The sequence below is a fragment of the Bombus flavifrons genome, chromosome 7 (genome assembly GCF_040668555.2).
Source record: "Bombus flavifrons isolate JBK064 chromosome 7, iyBomFlav1_principal, whole genome shotgun sequence".
Taxonomy (NCBI): domain Eukaryota; kingdom Metazoa; phylum Arthropoda; class Insecta; order Hymenoptera; family Apidae; genus Bombus; species Bombus flavifrons.
This window is the reverse complement of record NC_138448.1, coordinates 13,079,247-13,105,162: the sequence shown is the minus strand read 5'-3', so window position 1 is coordinate 13,105,162 and position 25,916 is coordinate 13,079,247. Positions and strand designations below refer to the sequence as shown.

Here is a 25,916-nt window from a genome sequence, read left to right as displayed (position 1 = left end):
AGTCGACTGCTGTCGCATTTAGGACCATCAATTATATAATGGAACGGTGATCGATACGGAAGACGGTTTTTCAAGATGAAGTTTTTCGTCGTTGTGATTTAAAGCGGTCGCGCTCAGCGTTCGATGTGAATGTATTGAACAATCACATGGAACTCGATCGTTGCTTCTACACCGTGGAAATCGACTCGTTCCTCGTTTAAACGAATTTAACTTGAACGGAAGAGGAGAAGGAACTAAATTTGAGTTTGATCTGCTTGGAAGGTAAACGATTCTCTGTTGAACCCTCTCGATTCAATAATGCATCTCTGAAGATTGGAAGAGCCAAAAGAATATTACAACGATTTCGTTCAATTTCAGCGATAGCGCGAGACGAGCTTTGAATTTGTTCGCTTTTTTAAAATATTTCGAACAAATGAAACGGGTGAAACGGAGGGAGGGGTAAGAAATGAAAAATCGATGCGTGAAAGGTAGCAAGGGATGTTCTCTCGATTTTTCAGATGGCATCCATTTCTACGACGAGATTCTCTCGTTCGAGAGGAACTCCTCGAGATTAGGGATAGCCAGAAGGAAGAGGAAGAAGAAGAAAAGGTAAAATCAAGGTTAACCTGCAAGTCGTGTACCTACCAGGCCACTTACCAAGCTTTCTTTTCGAAGCTCATTCCTTCTCTGACCGCACATTTTGCACTTTCCTTCCCGTTATTTCCTCTCGATAGCTTTTACACCCGGTCCAAGATCCTCGTCCGGTCGATTGCCTGAAAAAAAGACCACGACCTATCCCGGCTTCCGTAGATTTGTTGGAAGAAAAGCGTAAAATAGGTTGTCAGCTTTGATATTCAGATCTTTCTCGCTACAATTCACGAGTTTTTTAAATCAGCCTCCCCACTCTCGCGTGATTTTACAGAACTGAAATATTATCAACGAGATTCAAAATATCTTCTGAATGATTTTTCATATTTTATCCTCGATATTACAATTTTCAGATATAATAGAAACAGGAAATTTTCATCGTAATTTATGGAATGCGTAAAGTGTGCGCGCTGATGTAAAAACGAGCAGTATCTACGAGTTTAATCGTACGAATGCTCGACTAACCCCTTCGAAACAATTTAATCCTTTGATCATTTAGCATTCCGCGTACCGCATCGAAACGGGGAAAGCAAAATTGAGGCAGAAACCGTGTAACACAGAGAACGCGAATAGTTCTCTTCTTAGCGGAATAAATGCTGATTCATCGAGTTGAGGAAATTATGGCCGAAGAATTTTTAAGAAGCGTGAGTCTCAGGCTGATCGTATCGATCGTTTTATATTCGCTCATCGAATGCGAATGCATATTTCTATCATTCTTTGCCGGAAGAAGTCGTCTTCTTTTTATTTCGCACCCCTATTCAGCTTTCTGTCTGCTCGACTCCAACCTCTTTCAATCTCGCGTTCGCGCAACGCGATGTAAACGACGCATCCACTATCCGCGTTTAATCAGCCTGAAAACGGGCCAGGATATGACAAGTGGAGCATCACTTTGATAGTTTTCATCGGCCAATTTTTCAGAAATATCTCTCCTACGGATATCGTGTATTTTCACTATCTGCCAGATTCTTGCGATTATAACGCTCCATTATCGTACCATCGTATTAAGCATTTTATTTTATTATCCCGGAAACTCGTTTACGAGGATTCATTCGGAAGACGGAGAAAGTCTGATGTAAGGAATGAAACTGGCCGGTGAAGTTTCAGCTTTTCTCGGTCGAGACTCTAAGAATTCTGAATATTAATATCCTGCCCCAGATGGAAGATCCGATGGCCAATGAGGGAGGAAGAATGAATGGCAAAATGCAGTAAGACTGAAAATTAAAATGGAAAGACAATGAAGTAAAAGTCGTAGACTCCGACAACACGCCAGTAGAGGAATTTTCGAATTCCAACGGTTTCTTCAACTTGTCTTCGACTTGTTTCTTCCACTTGTCATCTTACATATCAATCTCACGCAGACCCGGTAATAGCCTCATCCACTCTCCAGCGATGTCTCGACTCTATGGAAAAGTGGTTTCATAAATGGGCCTTCAAAATTAATGAAAAAAAATCCTCACATGTAATCTTCACGCTCCGAAAACAAACCTGCCCCCAGGTCACCATAAACAATACAACAATTCCTAGCAAGAACTCAGTCAGATACCTGGGCATGACCCTGGACAGGAGACTAACATGGAGAAACCACATCACAGACAAAACGAAGCAAATGAAGGACAAACTAAAAAAATTCTATTGGCTCACGGGCCGACGCTCCAAACTAAACATACAGAATAAAATTACCCTCTACAAGACCGTAATAAAACCTGTCTGGACCTACGGAATCCAACTATGGGGAACAGCAAGTAACTCCAACATCGAAATACTTCAACGCTTCCAATCGAAAACGCTAAGATCCCTAATAGATGCACCTTGGTATGTTACCAACGAAACAATACATCGCGACCTCAAGATACTCACAGTCAAAGAGGAAATAGCAAAATATAGCGACAGATATAGCAAAAGAGTCAACAAACACCGAAACCCCCTAATCACTGGACTACTTGATACGTCGGTCCTGATCCGCAGGCTGAAGAGACACTACCCGCTAGACCTAAACACTAGATTCAATTAGTTATTCAAATTAAGTAATATTTACTTATTTATAATACTTACTTAAAAATTACACTTATCTATAATAAGTATTAACTTATTATAAATAATTAGCCATGTCTGAAAAATTACTGAAAATTCTCAATGCGAGAATTGATTGTAAATTTCAATAAATAAAAAGAAAAAAGATCTTATATATCAACCACGAAATATCACGTACGGCACACGACTCTATCTATCTATCTCTTCCTCTATCTCTATCCATCTATCTATCTCTTCCTTTGTCGAAACGATTCAGATTGCGTACGTTTATTAACGCGTTCTTCTATCGCAGCTAAAATGAAAACAACTCGTCCTAGTTGTTCCTCTTAATCTCCATTTGAAAATTATGATACGGCGATGCTAAAAATATAAAGATAGAGTCCTTGATATTCCTCAGCATGAATTGGAAAATGACAATCATCCAGGTAAATAATTGCGTTGAATAAACGAACAGTACTGGAGCACAGTCGAAATTAACGGAGTCTTGCGCGAACGGCAATAGGGAAGAAATGTGCAGAAACCACTGTTTGAGAACTATTTAATGGTGGCCGCGTGTACAAATACCAGGCATGCATAATGTAGTATTCAAACTTGCTGATACTAGCGCGGGCTCTACCGTGAATTTCCGCAAAGAAAGACTCACTCGGTATACAAATGAATGTGGCTTAATAGAAAAACCAGTATGTATATTCAGATCGTCGCGATGAATACCGATCTTGTAAAAAGACATTTGCAGCTGATGAGGGTCAACGTAGAATTGTCGACGAAAATCAAGAAAAATAATCGGTTTCCTAACGAACAAAGGAATTTGTAATTCAGGTCATGAAGTGGAGATTGTAAATAAAGATTCAGAATCGCGAAATAATTAAACTGGAGGCGAGAAACAACGAGTTCAAAAATGTTTCAAGATTCTCTCCGTGTAATCGAGGAGGAAGTGCAGTTTCGCTGTGCGATCAAACGATTATTATTGGCTTTAAAAATACATCTTTGTGAGTTTAATTTTATATGTATAAAAATGCAAATGCAAGTTGCTGTACGGAATTTCAAAGACCCTAACGAGAAAGCGTTATGTATCGTCGATCGAGATACTAAGAAGAACGGTAGCGGGACTTCGATTCAATTTCCGCGACATTAAAGCGAAAACGCTTGGTGATGCGTGTATGACCGACCAAACGAATCGATTGTTGCCGAACGAGCAAAAATGTTCAAAAATCGAAGCGTTCCTTCTCTGAAAATTTAACGAACAATTTAGTCGTGCGCGGTTTCACATTGACTAACAGCACAAGCTGGATATTTCTCGGCCATGCCCTGGTATTTATTGTACAAAAAAAAATCGGATAATCTTCGTTCTTTGTCCCTTTTCTTTCTAATATTTCTGTCCCGTGTGCAAACATTTTAAGCACGAACTTTTCAAACGCGCGATTCACGTTTATCAGAAATAATCCCGAACGTTCTGTTCAAAATAAAACATTACAAATGAATTTAATATCCATTTACTGATAAAATATTTTTGAATACGCCGTTTATCTGTGATAACGCATATTACTTTCGATATTCTGCCTGAGCGACTCTTTCTGCCAGAGGAAAACTGAACAATATGTGAAAGCTAATCTAGATATCATTTCGTTCGCTGAAGCGTACAAACAGAATGTCCCTAGACTCCACGAAATAAGAGAACTTTCTTAATGTCAAATCGATAAATGAAGCAGTCGAGCAAGTTGCCAGCAAACCGGAAAGAATACAGCATCCCCTTGCTTATGGCATGCTGCCACATACCGTGACCTTGGGTCCCTTGCAATTTCAAGCGTATGCACGATCAGTGAAATATTGGGCTATTTAGCTGATATCGGAACAGCAATAAATCGGAACGACGATATTAGGAGGAAAACAAAAAAGAGTATACAGTATAATCATCGGAACGAAACGCTGGGATGAATAATTTTTCTAGGCAGAAAATGTTCGCGATATACAAAGAGGTAAAATTTTCGCCAAGTGCTCGTATTAAGCGTTCCACGTGGATGGCACATTTCACGCATATCGGATCGAATAGTACCTTTAAACGTCGAACAAGTGAAGAACAAGGCGGAATACGTTGACAGGCTTTCATGGCTGAGAGCGTCTGAAATAGGTTCATGTGGTATCGATGGAAATGGAAGAAGTGGATGGAAATTAACGGTAGATCCGCTGGAATTGTTCTATCGCGCGAGAAAAGCCAAATATGTTCCGTTGGAAAGTAAATTTCATATCGTGTGCACGGTTAATTTCTGTCAAAGAGCGGAGGGGAGAGCATAGAGAGACAACTTATCCATTTTCGTCGAGACCGTCCTCTTCGCGAAGCATCTGGCAGAAAAAACATCGACGGCCAGGATTTATTACTGCATATTATTGCACATTACAAGCGAGTGGAAGGGCGAAACTTCTTATTGGAGTCAAGTTTAATTAAAGCGTTCCCGTGATTCGCGTGAATTCACAGAAGTGCAATTTACGTAGTCGCATGGCGGTCCGCGAATTTTAATAAAATTCCTCCTTCTTTTGGTCATGTTTTAATGCACTTTGCGGTGAACTACGTGTTTCATTCCGAATATTTACTGTTCTATCCGAAATACACGAGCTCGCGTATTTGCACAACCGTGATCCTCTTTACGGTTAGAAGAAAAAAAATATCACCTTTTAAAACCCGAGATTCTACGATCGTGCGAGTCTTCCTTTCTGGCTCGTTTTGACGACCGTCTACTGAAACGTTCGCGACACTTCGATAAGACCGTCGATTTTCTAGCTCCGCGAGCACCATCTCGTTCCGTTATCCATCGACCCTCCAATTATCGGCTTCGTGTCCAAGCCAGAGATTTTGAAGCGTTCCAAGAGACAGCCACGTCGAAGGAGGTACGAAAGTTCTCGCGTTATCTGCAATCTCATTGCAGTGTATCGCTTTTCTTACTGATTCGTCGCGAGAATCGTCGATATAATTATAGTAGATAAAAGAAAGTCCGTTCTCCACGGTGGAGAGAAAGAGAACCGAATAAATTGTTATTCTGGTCGAGCACCAGGCTCCGTTTTTAAACGATCGCGCCGATAATTGTACGAATTAAACTGAAAACGTTACAATAATTATACATACATGCGTGTTAAATTCCATCCGTGCTCTTTGCATAATACGTATCGATTGGTTCACGTTCATCGTAGAATTCCCGTAGGCATTGCAAAGGTGGCTTACAATTCAATTATATCAAGCTATACGCCCTCACGTGGCGTGTTGGCTTAATGCTTTCTCGCTGCGGATAATTAAATTAACGAACTAATAAAAGCAAGACGTGCCCGACTCCGCGAGTACCGTGATAGCTTCGCCCACCTCCTGAAATCAACTTCCCAAACTTCCCCAATAAATTCTATACTTTTTTAATAATTCAATTCGAACGAGATTCCCAAGTAAATTCTTTACACCTTCGTATACAGGGCTGCGGAAATCGTCCTTCCGAGTAACAGCATGAATTTATGCATGATGATCGATTCGTTCTTGCGATCTGCCGTACCTTTCATGAGAAATTAGTCTTGCAGAATAAAAGCTGAAGAAATTTGATGAAACAGAGAGCTTCACGCGGCACACGAGATACATTCTCGATGTAAGGGATGTAAAGTACGTCGTGTCACGCTGATGCATCGATTAATTTTGCTATATGCAGACGAGAAGATGTCTGTGAATAGAGAAATAAATAAACGTAGAGATAAATGGAGATAAATCTTTTATTCGCAACCTTCTTATATAACGAAAATGAGAATGCTACAAGCGAGGATTGTAGTTGTATAAAAGTATATCCATACAACCATGTGGACGCAAAAAGTTATAATTAACTTTCAGAAAATGTAGAATATACGGTTATTTAAGAAGCAAATATATTCATTCCACCTACGATGCAGTTTTCACAAATGCTGTTCACCCCCAAGGGGGGGTTCCAAACCAGTTCCACATTTGTTACATACGTGTTCGTTAATATTGAACATTTAGATATTGATCGGTCTGTCTAATAAGAGCAAATTATAAAAATTGTTATCTCGATAAAAAAGCTACTATGTTTTTGTTAGAGATAGAGATACAAAAATGAAGCTATTAATAATTGGCTTGGCCAAAAGATCCTAAGAATTTCTACTTTTTATCAACATTTCTCGGCTATCGTTCCCGAATTTTAATCCGCGGCAACGTGACGTATGATTTAAACTAATATCTGAGTTTAGTCGAACTTGCATCTGCGTTCGCGCTCAATAATCCCGAATCAATAGCATTGTCTTTATTGTTCTAAACTACTGTCGAGCCTGTTGGGCAATTCAAGCTCCTCGCACGCGCCGGACCAACTCTATTCGTCGAGAACTATTTATTGGAATAAAATACGGCGGGGAATCGGTTCACTCTAACGCGCAGATAAACGCCGGAGCAAAGGCTCGTTCCGCCTGACCGTAAATCGAATAAGCCTTTTTCTTTTTATGAAACAAACGAATTATCACGTGCCTTTCATTGTCGCTGGAATTTACATGACGCGGAAAATCGCAGCGTATTAAAAATATAATACTGAACAAACAGTATGGCTAGAACGCCTATCATCACCGCACCCGATGTTTTCTTTCCATCTTTCATGGAAAGTAAATACGATTTCTCGGTTGCGATTCACCCCTGGCCGAGGGAAACGGGAATTTATCCACGTGGATTCATTTTTCTTCCTTGTTGTTACGTTTCGAAATCTTTCAATAAAAAGCTCCGGTACGTCGTCACCGAAGATTCTATTTCTTTTCAGTGGAAACAATACGAAATGGATACACCGTAATTGCACGAACAGGATAAGTAAAAGGTCTCGACACGGATAAACTGTGATTAAAAAGTAAAGCTGCCGGATATTTCTAACTTTTCCCCTGGCTATCCTTCGCAGCGAGTAATCACTCTGCCGGGCAATTTTAACCGGCATTCATTCGGTAATTCCTTCTTAATTAACCTACTGTAAGTTCGGATGAATTTGAAGGAATAAGAAGCGACTCGACGATGTGATGTATGCAAATTGCCACAGGTTGAAACGGTATTGCAGAACTTCTTCGCCTTAATAAACCGTCTGCTGTATAATAATTCGTCTCGAGAGTAACGCAATAATAAAATTTATGCCGTCGGAATGTGCAGTTATTAGCAAGAAATGAAAAAATCATTGATAAATTTTAACTAAATGGACTCGGCGAGAAATTAAAATGCCTCTTCGCTCGTCGCTTCGCTCGTGTTTCGCGCATGTTGCGCAACTTCCGTAGTTTCTGAGCGCGATTTCTTCCTCCGAGTACGAGACAAGAGGCTAATCAGATCCTGGTTCTTACCTCGGGAAAAATATGTTTTCCTTCCGGCACGACGTCTTCGTCTACTTTTTTCAATTTCGCAAAAAGATAAACGCCGGCGAAGAAACGCGTACGCGAAACAAAACGACGTGCTAGAAAGGTAAAATTTAATTTATCATTGCGAGCAAAATGATGTTTAATTAGCGCGAACAGCGGGAATGTGGCAAGCTCGATCATACAGAATATATCTTGTTAGCTCGCATCCGCCGATATCGAGCAAATCCCGCTATGCAATCTCGAACAAAGCCTCGTTTCGCGTTAATCGATTGCGTAATCTGCGAATATCTTCGTACAGTTTCGCTCGCGTTTCTAGTGAGAAGATGGAGTTTGTTGGTGAAACTTTGATGATACCTCCGACCTTTGCAAACAAGCCTAGAACGATCGGACAAGATCGCATCGTTCAAATCGAAGTTCTACTTGCCTTTAGGTGCAACATAATTACGCTTGTACCAGACGAAGCTTCCCTACCGGGCTTGTAAATTGAATGTAACTTTGTCGCCACGCGGCGGTTCATTGTTTCGAGGTTCGAACAATTAAATGGACACAGAGTATACCATCGTTAGCTACGTGGAAACAAACTTGCACATTCTCGGATAAATTAGCCCGTCGCTACATAATTGAGAAATCGAAATTCACTCGGTAACCGCGCTGATTTTTGTCGCGGTCGATTCCGCTTGAAATTTCATTTCACCGCTCGTAAACTGAATAAAAGCATGAAGCACACGAGGTAAATGGAATCGAAACAATGTTCGTTCGCAAGAAGCGTTCGCGACACCGATAACTGCCGAGTTATCGAATTAGGATCGCTGGCGAAGTTCTACTTGTTGAGAATGGCTTGTATTAACTATCCAGCAGAAGTGGAATTAATGTCATGCCTCTTTGTTATCAACTGAATAAGCGAAACCATTCACTAACACTCTATACTCTGTAAAGTGCAATTGTTCCAGCCAGCACATTAAACGCCTTACTTAATACCGATGGACGTGGCCAAATTTTTGACATAGTTCGTGATCGTATTATCCAGATCCTCGTCAAATAGAACGTCGTACCATCTCATCTGTGTCCTCGAGAAACTTTTATCGACACGCGGATATAATTTTCTAATTAAGAGTCACCGTGATTAAAGGGGCAACTGTCGATGATGCCGAGTTCTTTGAGTTTCGAAAATCCTTTTATATACTTTTCAATGAAAAAGCGCGATCCTTTCAAGATTTTGCGAAATGCCTTAGCCTTTAAAGCCGGTAGTACGACGGTGCAATACTGCAGCAAAGAAAACCACTTTTGCTCTTGGCAAAAGAGCAGAGAGGGAGATCTATATGCAAAGAAGCGTATTTAAAGAGAGGATTACCGATATTTTGCAATAGATTCGTCAGCTAAATATCGCGAAACTAGCGCGTATGCTCGATACATGGACATAAAAATCACGAAACGAATATATGGACATAAAAATCACGAACCGTATCTGGCGTTAATTAAGTGGTCTTGCCTTACCGGAAATATTCCGGTCGTAACGAAGTCGTGGCACGCGGAATACCTACTCGTAAAAACGAACGTGCAATCACAAAAAGCGTTGCCGATGCGGCGCGTTTTGAATACGAGCGAACCGACGATGAATCCTGCCTAGGTCAGGGTAGAGTTTGAAGAGGCTACTTGAAGCCGGCAGCCGCAACGCGTGATACACTTGAAGAAGCAACTTTCAAATCTCTAGAGCAACATCCTTGCCGGGATAACCACTTGAATGCGTGGTCCATAATTAGAGCTGCGAGACACCGAAGTTACCATCAAGAACCCACACCATCCACTTTTATCGTTCCGACCAACTTTCCTCTAGGACGCGTGTGCGTTGCAAATTAAGTTACGCGACTCGAAGATGAACGAGAAACTCGTTTTTTCCTCTTTAATGTTATAGTTCGAATACGATACAAGCTCGAGATGTGCTGAATAATTGGATTTCCAGTGTATCGAAATTAATACCGTTTCATCGGATCTCACGACTTTTAATATTTGCAATAATTATTATACAAATAGTTCACAGAAGGTAGAAAATGAATTTTTCGACGTCGATATTCTTTCGCCTCTTCGTTCTTTCTCGTTTATCTCCTGTGTATATTTGAGAAGCAGCAAACGAGAGATAATACTCTTATTTTACTTCGCAACTAGGCCAATCGTTGTCAGAATAATTAGTGCAACCAAACTGGTAAATCTCGTCTCTCTCCGCCTTGATTTCTTCTATGTACGGGTCCAAATATCGATACTCCATATCTTGTTCGAACGTGATCCATTTTTCCTTGGGCAAATGTATTTTCAGAAAGTCCAATTGAGAGCTACGTATGAGCCTAGAAATTCCATAATTCTGGATAGAAGATTTACGCATAGTTTCGTGGCACGCTGGCCTCGCAAATATGCGAGTCGAATATTCGGCTGGTGGAAAAGCCGCTATAGAAATTCGTCAACTAGCTGCGCACGATTAACATAAAACGCAAACATATTTCAGCGAATACCTAAAATTTCTGCCGTCTAACACTTGTATTGGCAGTCGACGTAAAGCCTCTCTTATCACAGGGTCCTGGTCGTAAAATAAATCGTGGGTATATAGTCCATATTTGTGATATCCGGACAAATAGAACGCGTGTTTCTTAATCTTCGTTCTCCAAGCGTCGCGATTGTTTTGAACCTGACTTTGATAACGCTTGATCAAACCACTGGATGGTTTAAATATCTTAAATATCTTCGACATCGTCGATATTCTTTCGAGCGACGAACTACGAGAACGAATCTAACCACAAACGTAATATGACGTTCGAAAGACGATCGTCGATTATCAGCCGAACGGAGCGAAATAGTCTCGTTTATCGAAGTTTCGCGATTATAAGTTCTCCATTGATCTTCGACGAGCTTTGTCTCGCTAATAGTTGGAATATTCTGTCGTGTTTGCGCATAAAAGGATTCTCATAATTGAAGAAAGATTTGGCGAAGTGGTTGACTTTTAAAGCGAGCAATCTCCGCTTGCGAACCAAATTCGGAGAACTTGTCAAGAGTTTCGCATACCATTACGAGACAATGCTCCGTGAAAACGCGTTACTCTGCCGTTTCATCCTCGTAAACTCTACGTCGTTTCCTTGGCCTGCGTTGTTACTCAGAAATCGTTCTAATATTGTGCAAACAGCAAACTACGCTAAAGAAGGTCGGTGTTCCCGTCAGAGAGAAACGTTAGGTAGACGAGCAGCGTGTACCGTTCGACGATCCACTTTTGCCAACTTCTCACGCGATTACCTCACGAGAGTTTGACTTTGTTTAAAATTCAGCTTCCGGTATAATCTATCTATTACGCTGTACTTTCTTTCAATTTTTCGAGGAAATTGAATTCCTCTGCGAGCAAGGAGACTGCGTTTAATGGGTCAAGCGTAAATATAGCCGTAAATTTTAATACAACTTCCATCGCAATACTCTACACGCGTCTTACATACGCATAAATAGGAAAACACCTAATCTTTTGAAACACTTAAAACTTTCAAATCCTCGCCACGGTATATTTTAGAAACCAAATGTTAACGTGTATGTAAACGCGAGACGCCTCGTTTGTCAGAATCCGAGACTCGGTTCCGGATAACATCGCCAATATCTCACTCCGGCGTAGTCGACTTCAAGCCGTGTACAAAGTGTTAAACATTAAAGTACGACGGTGGAATGCTCGCGAACCGAGCAAAAACCGTACAGCCAGGAAATTATTCTCGCACAGTTTTCCACGGGATTCAGAGGAAACGTTGGCTGGACGATTTATGCGAGAGATCGGACCGAGACAAGTAGCGTGGAGGACGTGCATTGTGCATACATGCACGTTTCGTCTGGAAGACCGATTCGTGCGCATACACTTACAGTTCAACATTACACAAAACGGAGAAATAAGATTTATATCAGTGGCTCGGTTGGTAACGTGCCACTGGCACCGGTTGACCATCCCTTTATCGTGCGTTTTGTAGCACAAGTTTCCGTTTCTGTTCGTTTTGGGCGGTTCTAACCGTTCGACGATCGCCTTCTTTCCGTAAAGTCGTAAAGCGACAGCTTTTCGCGCGATTCAGGATACACGTGCGTTATCCTCTCAACTTGTCTTCCATTTTTCCTTTACTCGTGCAATTCATACACGTCAGCCGAAACACGCGTGCAATTTACCCTGTGTTCAGAACTGTCCAGACCCGTGTGTCAGCCAGGACTTCAAACGGAAAGGAATTCATTCGTCTTTTAGAACATCCGACACGCGTTCTCAATGAGAATCCCGTCAGCGGTTGGAAGCGGTATTCGCAAAATATCTCTCTTGGAATATTAGATTTGTTAGGATTTCCTTCGCATTCCTGGAAAATTTTAGTGGTGATTAATAATAGCAGGATGTTGGCAATATCGGTACACGCGGAGTAAAAGCTGTTCGCCAAATGAGCCACGAACAACGGACGAAATCTAGCAGATACTCGTTAATATTTCAACAGGCGGGAAGAAGATTTGGAACGTTCGGCTATTGAATGCCGGCCTCGTGCGAGCTACATTTCCTTGGCGAGACGAATCGTCGAAGATCCAGCTGTGGTTTCCAGTAAATCACAGACTCGAGTCAGAGTCGGTCACGTTTAGGCAGCCTCCACGTGATTCCAAGGTAAGTGTTCCTCCACTCGGAAGAATACTTCCCCGGAGATTCCAGATCTAGCGAAAGATGGGAGCATGCGTAAAAGTATCAAGGATCGTCCGAAAAATTAGACGACCCCGTTCCTTGCGAAGATTTCAATTTCCGAATATGTTTTAAAGATACCGGCGATTCGCTTTCTAGGCTGTAAAATTTGTCGCCTGTCGAAGCTTTGCTTACTCGATCGGTGAAAGTTCGAGTTATGCGAAACACCGTGATCGTAGAACTCGTCTTTCTTTAGGGTTGATGCGTTATATAATAGTTATGGCCCAACCTCTGGAAAAATAAAATACGAAGCGTCGGCAATGCATGGAAAATAATCCGCGCGGAAAGGCAAACAGAGAACGGAAGGAAAATAAAGTATTCGTTGGTGGAATTTTCTATAAAAATTTCCCTTCCGTTGACCGAATCGATATCTCTCGTTATCTTTCGTGAAAACGATGGAAACTTTTTCTTCGCGGGTGGTGAAAAAATTCGCGAGTTTCGCGATACACGCGAAATAGAAACAGGAAGCCAAATCAATGAATACCGCAAAGACGCTCGATTTTCCTAATTTACTGACAGGTCAATGACGAATTAAATAAAATAAGTAATATCTTGTTATTAATTGCTTGCATCTAATTCGATTCATGCCGCCCGAGGATATATCGTGTCGGTTAATTTGATTATTCAATGTTACGAATGAATCGATAATCAGGATATTAATACTAAACGGATTTGCTCATCAAATATGCATTATGCATCGGAACGTGATTAATTAAGGTACACGTGCCAATCGACGATCGTTACCTTAAATTTCGCCGATATATTACTAATTGTTCGATATGCATTCGCGCGCGAATCATTGCCTCTCTGACCATTAATCGTAATACACGTGATAAACGACAACAGATTTACTCCTTCTTCTCGTTACCTTCGAGCTAGATGTTCATACACTCGTTCGTTCCAAGATGTTCAAGACGTTCTTTCATCTGTTGAAAAATCTTATCGCGGATCAGTCGTGCAATAACCGAGTAGTATTTATCTTTGGTTAAAACATCCCTTTAGCTTCCACAATTTATCTCCCATGAAACTCTGTCCTCACGTGTTGAGGTTATTAGATGTATATGTTGAGAATTGTGGATCTTTGATGCCGAAATAATGTTATAGAAACACTAAATTTACACTGAGGATTCATATTAAAATAGTAATATATTTATTTCATAGACGATTCCTTACATATTCATCGATACACACTTGCGCGCGTTTCAGCACTTTCTTCCATACCCGACTCTTAATCGACTGACTAGTTTACAGTCATCTGTTTTTTTTTGGGACGCCGTGCACACACACACTTCCACACACCGACACTCACATACAAGTACCAGGTATGTAAATATGAAACCGGTTTTTTGTATAGAAAATATACGTTTATTGTATGAAAATGATTAAAAATATTTTATTCGAAGTATTGCCCATCGCGAGCTATACATTTTTCCCACCTGTCTGGCAATTGGTGGATGCCACGCCAAAAAAACTGCCGCTCTTTTGAGGCAAACCAGTCATCGAGCCATTTTCGTACATTTTCGTAAGAAGTGAAGTGCTGGTCAGTCCCATGAAGTGAGTAAGAAGTGAAGTGCGTGTCCCATCGATGCAAATAAATAGTAATCGGACGGAGCCAAGTCTGGTGAGTAAGCCGCGTGCGAAAGTATTTCCCAACTGAACGCTTCGATCGTTTCCTGGACCGGTTTTGCTGTATGCGATGGTGCATTATCACGAAGAAAAATTGCTTCGTGTTGCCTTTTTTGATATTCTGGTCGTTTTTCACGCAAAGCTTGATTCAAATCGATCATTTGTTGTCGGTAGCGCTCAGTATTAACGGTTTCGCCAGGTTTTAACAGCTCGGTGGTCCTTTTCGGCGGTCTTCCACGTTCTTCGTTCCTCGCGTCAAAATTGCCACTTCTGAATTTTTTAAACCACTCAGAGCACTGTGATTTACCAAGAGCATGCTCACCGTAAGTTTCGACAAGCATTCGATGCGATTCTGCAGCAGTTTTCTTCAAATGGTAACAGAAAATCAATGCTGTTCAACATGTTCAACGCTATTACAAACTATGCTGTTGTATGAAACTTGTATTGTTCTGAGTCGAAAATGTTTGTGAGATGTCAACAAAGATTTTTGGCATCAATGACGCAGTTTAGTGATAACTACATTATCAGCTAGGGCCATCTATAGGCAAATTCCGATTTCATATTTACATACCTGGTATCTCTACTACGCATTTAAACCAGTCCAGCACAGAAAATTACACATATCTCAACAGTATAAACAGAGAAACGCGTGGATAAATTGTTGTTGCGACACTCAACTAACTAGCGACCAGTCAGGCACAACTGATCGGTTGGTATCGCGAGCCTTGAACGTTATTAGCGCCAAAGGTGGAGGATTATAATAAATGTAAAGAGCGAGGTTTAGTTCGCCTTATTTATTCCACTCAATACTCTGAATACAACTGTTTTTAAGTTCACTGGATTCCACTTAATACTCTGAATACAACTGTCCTTAAGTTTACTGATTATCCTGTTAAATATAATGTTACTGACTGAATACTGTTATGCGTTGACTCTTAGAATACTGATGCAGGAGTGAGTCTTGGGGATGTTGGTGTCGTAGAGGAAGGTTCGTGGTGGGTGTGTCTCAAGTCTGTTTCTAACTGATCATTGAGTAAAGACGTATGTTTGAGGATGGGCTGGCCGCCTTCGTGAAGGTTCGCGCGCGGGTGACCTTACACTTGGGAAAACCCGCGTGTCCGGTGATGTAGCATAAAATAAAGAAGTTTCGTGCCTTATGAGTTTTCTCCGTGGGGTCCTAAAGTACCTTGACTGTACAATAGGCCCATTGTTTATGATGAGTCCGCACTCCGGTAGCGTAGGATCGCATTTGGTTCACATAAATCGTCGCGGTAATTACCAGGCGGCCACTCCAAATCTCGAACAATTGTAAAATAGAAAATATATTTTAATACAGAAGTGTAAGTACAAGTAGGAATATAATTTGAACTGGTCGAAATTCGCACGCTAGTGTAACATCAATCCACATCAGAGACCAGGCCACACATCGCGGGCAAGATGGCAATCAGATGTCCGCACATCCTTGGCGCGTATCCTCAAAAGTCTTAAGGACCCACCATGAGTCTTGGCATTTCCATAGTTAAGGTTCTTCAGACCAAACAAGTATCCTTTGTTTCAGGTTTCCTTTACATTTATCGTTTGCTACGGGTTGACACGGGAAAGTTAGTTTTCTTCACGTTCGGTATCTTCCGTTAGCAACTTTCTCTCGAGGGCGTCTAAAACCCTTCCTGGTCCACCAACCTTCTTATTATCCAATCAGAAGCATTACTGAAAATTCTAAATGCGAGAATTGATTGTAAATTTTAATAAATAAAATTAAAAAAAAATCCAATCAGAAGCGGTGTTTACTGCCCTCATTTTTCTAACCAAAATTGTCATCAACAAATCCGATGGTCCCGTGTCCGTAGCCACAACCACCCCTAGCTTCCCTCAGACACAGTATCGTCAGTAAAACTTCACTTATTCCGTATCCTTAGAATAGTCAACATATCTTTACCGGTCTCTACCCTTATAACTTACATAGTTTACGCGTACAAAAGGAACTAAGCAGAATTATAATCATCGATCTATTTATTCTTTAATCAAACGAGCCACTGCTTAAGCTAACAATACGTATATATGCAACGAATAACAGTTTATGGTTTCCCTGCGTCAAAGTTTATATGATCCGACTGTCACCGCTTTGTGAATACCATCCTTCGCAGTTTCTGCGTTTTCCATTGTATTCTTCAACGTGTCTCTTCCGTATTCGAACAATTTCCATATCAACCTATGATATGCAACTGTAGATTCTCATTCTCACCACAGTCCTTTGGTTTCTGCTTAATCGCGTTAAAGAAAAAGCCAAAAATCTTCCTAATAGGTTGACCCGGCAGACCAACCATCTCCAAGTATCCATTTTTGAATGGCAATAAATCTGATAGATTAAACGCACGTTGACTGCCAACACGAGCTTCATGATCTTTCGCTCGCCTCTCTTCTTTCTCTTGGAAAGTTTCAGCATCCGCTTGTCGCTTACCGGAGTGTTGATCCTTGCCGCCATCCCAACTGGAAAACAAAACAAAGAAACTAAAGGCAGGCGGATCGGGGTTAAGTTTGCCGTTCAGATCGAAAGCTTGCCTGGGAAATCCGGATTCGCGAGTGCCTCGTTTTTCTCTTTTCGTCTGTGCCGATTGCGCCGATCTCCGATTCAATTTTCGAGGGAAAAGTTGCCCGTTTTCTTCGACACGGCCGATATCTGGTTGTGGAAAGATGGTCAAGCGAAGTTTGTCACTAGATGTCGCGTTTTTATTCTTCAGGCAACTGCGAACTTGCTGATTTTTCCACGTGATTTCTTCGCTGGACTTCTGCAAAGAAGTTCGAACAAAGTTCCCTCTAAAATCTATTTCGTTCATTATGGCAATTTTCCTGGGAGGAAAATACCTTCCAAATAGACACAACGATGAAATGACCAGGGTAATTAGCCCGCATTGTCATTCGAACCCACCTGACCAAAGTTTTTCCAACGAGATGTCGGAAGTTTGTCAAACGCTCCGTTGTTCGCCGCAGGTTCCTTTCTCGAGGTAATTACTCGGCCGTGGACTAGCGAGTTCTGCGGGTTTGGATTCAGATGCCCGGAATTTTCATCTCGAATCAATTGTTCCTTGCAGTTGGCACTCGAGAACAGACAAATGCAATGAAGCGCGAAGAGGAAGAAAAATATTGAAGGTATCCTCATCGTAACAGAAGCGTTAATTTCGACTGTTTTCACTGGGTGTTTAATCGGTTTTTAGTCGAGAGGCTTGCTTTATAAGAGTATTTGACAGGTGTTTGAGAGACTTATTGCGTAAACCATAAGGCGTTTTTCGAGATTATTGCAACTGAACGAACACCACCTAATTACCGTTTACACAGTCTGTTATTTTTATTATCGAAGACTATGACGAAAGAATATAAAATCCAATAAAGAAAGATGTTGATAAATGGCTGGAATTTTGGATCAAGTTAAACATAGATCGACTTGTCTAGCAAATTGATAGACATCTCGAGGACGTTTGTTCAAAAGGGAATAAATTCCAGGTCGATGATCGATAACTGTACAAAAAAAAAAATGTATAAAATCGCTTTGAAAATATTTTTGAAACGAATCTTGACAGTATTTTCTTTAAACGACTGCAGATTTACCGGAAAATCGGGCGTCAGTTTTACTAGTTGGCCGAGGCACGCGCGCGTATCGACCAGAAGGATATAACTTTGGCAAAAGGGAGGTCGAAACTTTGTCGAACTATCGTCGTTTTTCATGCAACTTTTCCGCTCTCCCTTACGCGAGCACTCCAGCATTCGTAACATTTTCACGAAAACTTTATCGTTCCGTGATCATAACGCGGCGTGTCTGCCTTCCTCCAAATGAACTGAAACGATCACTGAAAGCGGTGATTTCGAACGATATTAAAGCTTCCGAGAACAGTTACTTCGGAACAAAGGGGAAAAATATATTCCCCTTTCAATCAGCGTTTCCTTATACGTCCGGCGTTCTTTCTCAAAACCAAGGAAAATTCGGGTTTCGGTTTCGCTTCTTTACGGATCGTCACGTACGAAGTCTAAGATCAGCGGTTCGTTCAGACGAGCTAATTGTGAACGAACCTTAACACGCGGCGCGTCGTATTACATTTTAATGCGACATCGTGGACGTTTCTTGGTCCGTGTCTCGCGATGAAAAGAAGGATGCACAAAGGAGCTTCACAGCTAGCAGAAGTCTGCGAAATAAGATCTCTCGACTTTCTTTTTTTCGCACGGAGCTATGCGGTGAACATCAATGAGAGCTCTATTCATACTTGCGAGAAAAGAATCGATTATTCTATTTGCTTGCAATACTATTTTCTCTCTATTTCTTACGTGAAATAGAGCTTAGGTGGAAATGCATGAATATTGGATGAAGATCGTATGGGTCTCTAAGAAACCTTCCGTGCAAATGGAAGTGCAATCGGAAGTGTCGAGCTGCGCACGTGTACAGAGGCCGCGATATTTCGGTCAGCAATTACTGCGACCGGAAATGGAATGGTAGCCATCGTGTGCCATTCCCAAATGAACCGTACGGGCAAATCGATGCTAGGTCCAGTAAATTTGATTCAGTCCTCGCTTCGATTTATTAAGAAACTTCTGAATAAATCGTTTAGCGATAAATTGAACGCTTCAATTACCCTCTTACAGCCGGTTCCATCGTTATCATATTGGTGGTGATCGAAAATCGATTGAGTGGACGATTAAATCGACGTCGAATATTCATTGGCTTTGCATTTATTGTCTTTCGTCGATATAATTGCAAGGATAAGAATATTGTGCGATTATTAAAATAATTATTGTCGTTAGAGAGTGTGTGCAGTTGTGAATATACATTATACAGATTCTTGTGCTTTTCTATATTCGAACACGCTACCACGTTCGACGAATCCTTGAGATGTTTTCTGCATCGATGGCATTTTTTCGCCGGGAGAACCGTAGCCACCGCCTCCAGGAGTTTCCAGAATGAACGTATCCTATGGAAAATTGTTAAAATTCAACAAATATCAAACAAAGCTCGACTTTCGTTTGCATTTTCCTGCGAAAAATGAAATTGGAGACGACGAAACGCGTGAGCACGATATTGCAAACGTAAATAGAGAAACAAGTTTCAAAAAGAAAAGTTGCCAACCAACAGCCGTATTCCATTTTCTCTGTGGTCCAAGCAGTTGTAGTATAATCTTGCTTCCTTCTTCCAATAACAATATAGGTAATATCGACGGAAATTTTGCAAACAACGTGTATAGAGAAACGTTGCCAGCAGCGACTTGCAAATAGACCCGATTATATCGATCGAGATAAAATTTTTTATAGCTCGGCGTAAAACGCGAATAGATCCGTTGCTATTTTACTTTGTCGAAATGCACGCGATCCGCGGTTTGCTGTTTCCATCGTATCCCGCAACTTTTACAGCGTCGTGTAAAATTTATGCAAGCCATACGTCTACGTCTACGCGAAGGGGTGCTCGTTGTAAAAGAATTGCCATCTTTCTTACCCCAGGGCAAACAGGCACCGCGGTTTTGGGGCCTACATTAATTCTTCTACCATCGGCTCTTTGTAATGTGTTTCGTCCTTTCTGACCTGGCCGTCCTCCTGCTAGTCCTGGTGGACTATGCACTCTTCTTTCCGTCAATATAGACAACATCATGGATGCTCTATAAAATTTCAAAGACGTTTACAATTAAATGTTTCTCTAGAAAATTTACGATACGATATAAGTACCTAAATGTCATTTCACGAACGACACCATCGCCACCAGGATGAGCACCAGCTCCTCCGCTTCCGGGTCGAAGAGAAAACTTGTTAAGAATAACCGGATAACGAAGTTCTAATATCTCTGGATCGGTGATTCTTGTATTCGTCATGTGTGTGTGAACTCCTCCTCTACCATCCCATGTTGGTCCCTTGGTAAAAAAATTTTGTGACAAATAAATATTATTAATTTAGGTAGAAGTAGAAAGTTTGAATTTCTTACGGCTCCACTGCCTCCAGCAACAGTTTCGTAATAACCCCATTCCTCAGTGCCAAGCGTCACATTGTTCATGCAACCCTGTGACGCTGCACAAGCTCCGAAAGCTTGCAGAACTACATCAACTACGCGTTGAGACGTGAGCACGTTGCCGCCGACCACCGCTGCCTCTTCTGAAGGATCTAAAAGAGACCCTTTTGGAATAATTACCTTTACAGGCTTTAGGCAACCCTGGAAACGAAATACCATATTCAATGGCGAACATTGCGAAATTTTCTTTCACATTTAACAAGATTATGAGGATTAATTAATAAAAATTCACATTACCTGATTCAAAGGAACATCTCTACCCACTATGCATCTCAGACAATAAATTAACGCAGAAAGAGTAATAGCCCTAGGCGCGTTACAGTTGCCCCATACCTCATACCCTGTACCACTGAAATTTTCATTCTTTCTTACACCAGAAATTTCAAAGTCAGTAATTATATGAGTATGAAAAGAGAGAAAAACTTACGTAAAATCACAGACTGCTTCGCCCTTGTCCACGTCAATGTTCAAAAGGAGTTGAATAGGACTTCCGTCATCCAGATAATCTACTGCAGTTGCTACAGTGTTTCCAGTTTGCTCAAGAAGCTTTTTGCCAACAGATTTTAACATATCCCTCACAGCAACCTCAGCGTTGTGTTGAATATGACCCATGTAAGCTTGCACCACATCGAGACCGTATATATCGATCAGTTCATTGACCAACAGTGACCCCTATGAAGAAGATATTTTCTAAAATTACGAATGAAAAGACGAGATCGTCGTTATAATTACCTTGTGATTGGCTGCAATCTGAGCCTTGAGATCGCTCAGATTGTCAGACAGATTTCTGGTTCCGGAACTTCCTGGGATCTTTCCAGGTGCCATCAACGCTTCCGTCAACTCTTTCTCTCTAAATACCCCTTTCTGAACCAACAAGAAACTCTTGAAAGTTGCCCCTTCCTGTAGAAGAACATAACTTGTTAGTAATTATCATATTAATGGACATAGTGTAGACACATTCAACAAAGGCAAAGAGCTGACATTAATCAAAAAGAGAATTTTTTCCGAGTTCAAAGTTTTGGAAATCTTTCATACCTGGAGCAGAGATGTTGAATGTGGTGGCATGGAGCCAGGTGTAATGCCTCCTATGTCAGCATGATGTCCTCTGCTGGCTACAAAAAACACTGGCTTCTCTACGTCTCTATTTAAACACATTCAAAATTCAAGACATACAAACATATTAAATTATTGTTATTTCCTAACATTAAAGAATAAATACCTGTAAAACACGGGGGTGATGACAGTAAGATCCGGAAGGTGCGATCCTCCAGCGCAGGGATGATTCGCGAGGATCACGTCCCCTTTTGAAAATTCACCGTTGAAAGCCTTCATTTGATACTGAACCGTTTCCTGCATGGCACCCAGGTGCACGGGTATGTGCGGAGCATTGGAAACCAGACCACCATCGGGTCCAAAAACTGCACATGAAAAGTCCAAACGCTCCTTGATGTTCGTTGAGATAGCGGTTCGCTGAAGAATCCTTCAAGGTCATAATTCAAATTTATAAGAGCCTCGTACTTTAATAGACTCTCTTAAGTACATTTTATCCATCGATCTACCTGCCCATTTGTTCGGCGATGCTCATGAAACGATGAGAGAAGATGCTCAGTTGAATGGTATCCAGTTCGGTCGTGACCTCGGCCCTTAGCCCTTGACCGATCGTTATCTTCACATCGCCGCGAGATGTGATCGATGCGGTGCAATCGGGCTCGATCAAAAGAGTGCTCAGACTGTCCATTATAATGGCCGGCCCGTGAATCGCGTGGCCAGGTGAGAGAGAATGCAATTGGTACACTTTGGTCTCCTGGTAACCATCTTCGAAGTACACCATGGTAGTCTAGAAGAAGATTAGAATTCCGCTACTCGGTCGTTGATGGATTGGACTAATTTGGTGTAGTGTTTCTTCTGCTTACCTTTTCTACCTTTGGTGAAACATTGGAGAAAGGTAGATGTGGATCTTCCTGGATATCAATCTTTCCTGTGCCTCTTACTCTTATGTCGTTCACCAGAATCTTTCGGTTGGACATAACGAAACCAAACTCTGTTTGGTACCTTAATTCGATACAAGTATCATTAAAGGTGACATATAAAGATAAAGGTCATAGATTATGGTTTCTCTTTCTTCCTTTTTTTTATATCAATACAAAGAAACTTTACCTTTCCAAGAACGTAGTAAGGAAATCCCCATGCTTCGTGGCGTTATTTTCAGAATTTTTACTAGGGGTGCACATTAGGGCGCAATCTGTTCCTTGATAGCGCAAATGCAGGAAAGATTCCGTCTCTATATAAGAATCAGGAAATCCTTGAGCAGCTACCTTTTCTCGAACCTTCTTTTCTAAGGCATCTAGACGCTCATCCAGACGTGCAAATGATTCTAAGTAAAAAAAAATAAAAAATTTACATCAAATTGTAAGAAGCTAATGTATTGTGCGAGCATTTTCATTAAACATACCTTGTTCATAAACTTCCGCACTGGGTTCCTGAGCTTCTTCCACGACATCAGCCAGGGCCATTCCGTAGGCCGACAAAATTCCAGCGTATTTATGAACGAAGACAGTCCCCATTCCTAGAGAACGTGCAATAGCACACGCGTGTTGCCCACCTGCACCTCCGAAACACGCCAAAACGTGGCGAGATGTGTCATAGCCTTTTGCCTAATTCGCAGAGAAGAACAGAATTTTTTAATGAATTAAAATGTTATATAGTGTATCTGTGTAATATATAAATGTTAACAGACTTCATACAGTTTAGTAAATACCTGTGTTAAAGCTCGTATTGGTCGACACATAGTTTCGTTGGCCACTCTGATGAATCCCATTGCTACTTCTTCGACGGTCATCTTCGGTCTATGCCCCTCTGTCGCTAGAAATTCGTTTATCTATAAACCATAGTTGATTCGTCGATAAACTACTGATTGTTTCACATAGTATGATGATATTTCAACAGAAAATGCGTTCTATACTTGATTCGTAAGTGTTTGGAAAGCTTCCATCGTTCGAGACTTGTCCAGTGGTTCATTCTCATTCGGACCAAATATCTTCGGGAAATATTCCGGCAAGAGTCTTCCCAAAGCTAGATTCGCATCAGTAACAGCCAGAGGACCGTTCTTCTTGTAGCACGCTGGACCAGGATGGGCTCCAGCGCTCTCAGGTCCTACCTCGAAGAGACCCGACCTGAAGAAAAGCATCGATCCACCTCCTGCCGCAACTGTGTTCACGTCCAACTTTGACCCAATTTCGAGATATGTTTGAGAATGTCGTTTATCTCGTAAATCGTTTCGATTAACATCGACTACATTGCGTCAATACAATATCTTTTCACTTCATTTACGAAGCATCCTCAACAACTTAATAGTTTCAAGATAGTTTATCGTCGATTTGGATAGAGACATTTGATTTGAATTTAAAGAAATTGAAGCTAATATAAAGTAGGAGTACCTGTGCAGCCTGGATCGTGACGCCAGCGGTTGTGCTCTCGTAAACGTGCTCATAGTTACCACCATAACGACTGACATCAGTTGAGGTGCCACCCATATCGAACCCGATCACCGGTAAATCGGTCTCTTTGCCATAAGTAGTCATCGCATAACCAACTACACCGCCGGCAGGGCCAGAAAGAATGGCTCGAGACCCATTGAATCTATAAAGACAGGCGCGTTATACTAATTGGTTTTTATCGGTTTCTTCGTTAATTCGATAAAACTGCATTTACGAATTCATCGGAGTCAATCCACCATCGCTCTGCATGAACAAAACGTTCACCCCTTTCAATTTATCTTTGAAACCAGAGGAGAATCCCTAAAATAGATTTAGTTATGATATGAAAGATTAAAATATGAAACAATATATTAAGAAAAAATACCTGCAAGTATTGTTTAATATGCGGTGTCAAATATGCATCGGCAGAAGCAGTGAATCCTCGAGGAACTATCCTCGTCATGGGCATAACTTCGTGAGAAAGCGAGACTTGCGAAAAACCGACCAGTTTCGCCAACTCACCTACTCTTATCTCGTGTTCCGCAAACCTAAAATAAACGAACAAAGTATGAGTAAAGTTTGATAGAATATTAAATTAAATTATAATTGACATCTGATGTAACTGACGTGTAACTGTGCGCGAGAACCACGGCTAAACTTTCAATTCCCGATCTTCTTAATTCCTTCAGATCTAGTTTTAATTTCTCTTCGTCGAGTTCTTGAGTAATAAAAAGATCCTCGCTCGTAGATCCCTTCACTCTGCGCCATTTTTTACTATCCAAGTGACATTTACCAGGCAATGCAGGTATCACCCTGCATTTAACTTCGACTACTCTCTCATATAATACTTCCGGTGTAATTACTTGCTAAAGAAAAAAAGAACGCAATTTTCTTTGGTTATTTCAATTTACTTATTTCAAATTGCATATTAATTTAACGCTATATTTAAATACAAACCAAGTCGAATATATTCGGTCGTGCTTGATTTCCTATAAAAAGAAGATCTCTGAACCCTTCGTTTATCAGGAGCGCCATTCTCGCGCCTTTTCTTTCTAAAAGAGCATTCGTAGCTACTGTCGTACCCATTCGAATCCATGATATCAACGATGTATCTATTTCCCCATTGATTTTCTTTCCAGTTTCCTGAAATTACTTTATGTCATATACGAAATCAAATTCTCTGATCATAACTATAGGTACCTGTTCGAGAATTCTGCGAATTCCTTCGCGTGGCGCGTCCTCGTAGTTGGCAGGATCTACAGAGAGCAGTTTCATAACCCGAATCTTCCCGCCTGGACATCTGGCGTACACATCGGTAAACGTGCCGCCGCGATCTATAGCGAACTCGAATTTGTCCTTGCCCATATTATTCGTGCACTACTCGACAGATACTCGAGGAATGGATCAGCTACTAGGAATGGTTAAGAAGCAAGAGAAATTACTTCGTCAGATAATCGAAGGTCTACAAAGAGCATAAAATTTGTGCACAGTAATGCCTGATAAGATTCAATGTTGACAAGTCTCAACGATGTATACATAACAAAACAAACAAACTGTAATTACGCATGTTTGTCACAAATAATAGATACAGGCAGGCAATTTTCGATTATTAAAGGAAATTGAGAATACACAATGATTATCGACGAGAATGCCTTTTTCTTTCCTTTCTTCGATTCAATGATGATCGAGGCAATTTAAATCAATAATGCCTGATTTCCTTCTCTGTTGACATGATCAATGACACTTCGTGGTTTGGAGCAACTATTTTGTCAAGTATTTTCCGGTATCGCACACTCGATAGCAGCACTGTTGCGAAAATTGACGCAGTAGGCTACAAGCATTGACTAGAAATGGGATGTCGTGTATACTCGTCTGTGCTACTAGTACCTACTAGTACTTTTCCACAATGGCCGATTACATGAATTGCGTAACACGATGGCGAACTCCGTCTAACCGTAAAATTTTCTTGTAACGAGACTTGTAAATGGTTCTCATTCATGAACAATCGAGGTTAAAATATGATATCATCGTGGACGACCATCAA

At 41.1% G+C, this 25,916-nt stretch overlaps 1 protein-coding gene across 2 annotated transcripts; it reads right to left on the bottom strand.

Annotated features, from left to right (window-relative positions):
* Positions 1-19,036: 19,036 nt before the first annotated feature.
* On the bottom strand, positions 19,037-25,898 carry LOC138181702 (5-oxoprolinase). 2 transcript variants are annotated; one of them, XM_069116776.1, is made up of 22 exons: positions 25,436-25,898; positions 25,073-25,283; positions 24,830-25,015; positions 24,500-24,738; positions 24,258-24,420; positions 24,108-24,193; positions 23,834-24,035; positions 23,359-23,619; positions 23,155-23,274; positions 22,849-23,050; positions 22,554-22,770; positions 22,310-22,448; positions 21,956-22,233; positions 21,616-21,876; positions 21,432-21,537; positions 21,129-21,296; positions 20,824-21,068; positions 20,634-20,745; positions 20,313-20,537; positions 20,060-20,241; positions 19,833-19,992; positions 19,037-19,314 (listed from the first exon to the last, which is right to left on the bottom strand). In XM_069116776.1, the coding sequence occupies exons 2-22, from the start codon at positions 25,235-25,237 to the stop codon at positions 19,174-19,176; spliced, it is 3,858 nt and encodes a 1,285-aa protein (XP_068972877.1). In that variant the 5' UTR covers positions 25,238-25,283; positions 25,436-25,898; the 3' UTR covers positions 19,037-19,173. The 2 variants fall into 2 exon arrangements, with proteins under 2 accessions (XP_068972877.1, XP_068972876.1); XM_069116775.1 differs by having other exon boundaries at positions 25,073-25,898.
* Positions 25,899-25,916: the final 18 nt, after the last annotated feature.

Bases quoted from the DNA above. Each gene is read 5' to 3' on its own strand.
- LOC138181702 (XM_069116775.1), bottom strand. From the start codon at position 25,237: ATGGGCAAGGACAAATTCGAGTTCGCTATAGATCGCGGCGGCACGTTT. The intron at 21,297-21,431 runs GTATGAAAGATT...GTTCTTCTACAG, and splicing joins ATTCAACATCTCTGCTCCAG to GAAGGGGCAACTTTCAAGAG. The intron at 20,242-20,312 runs GTAAGAAATTCA...TTTTTTACCAAG, and splicing joins TTGCTGGAGGCAGTGGAGCC to GGACCAACATGGGATGGTAG.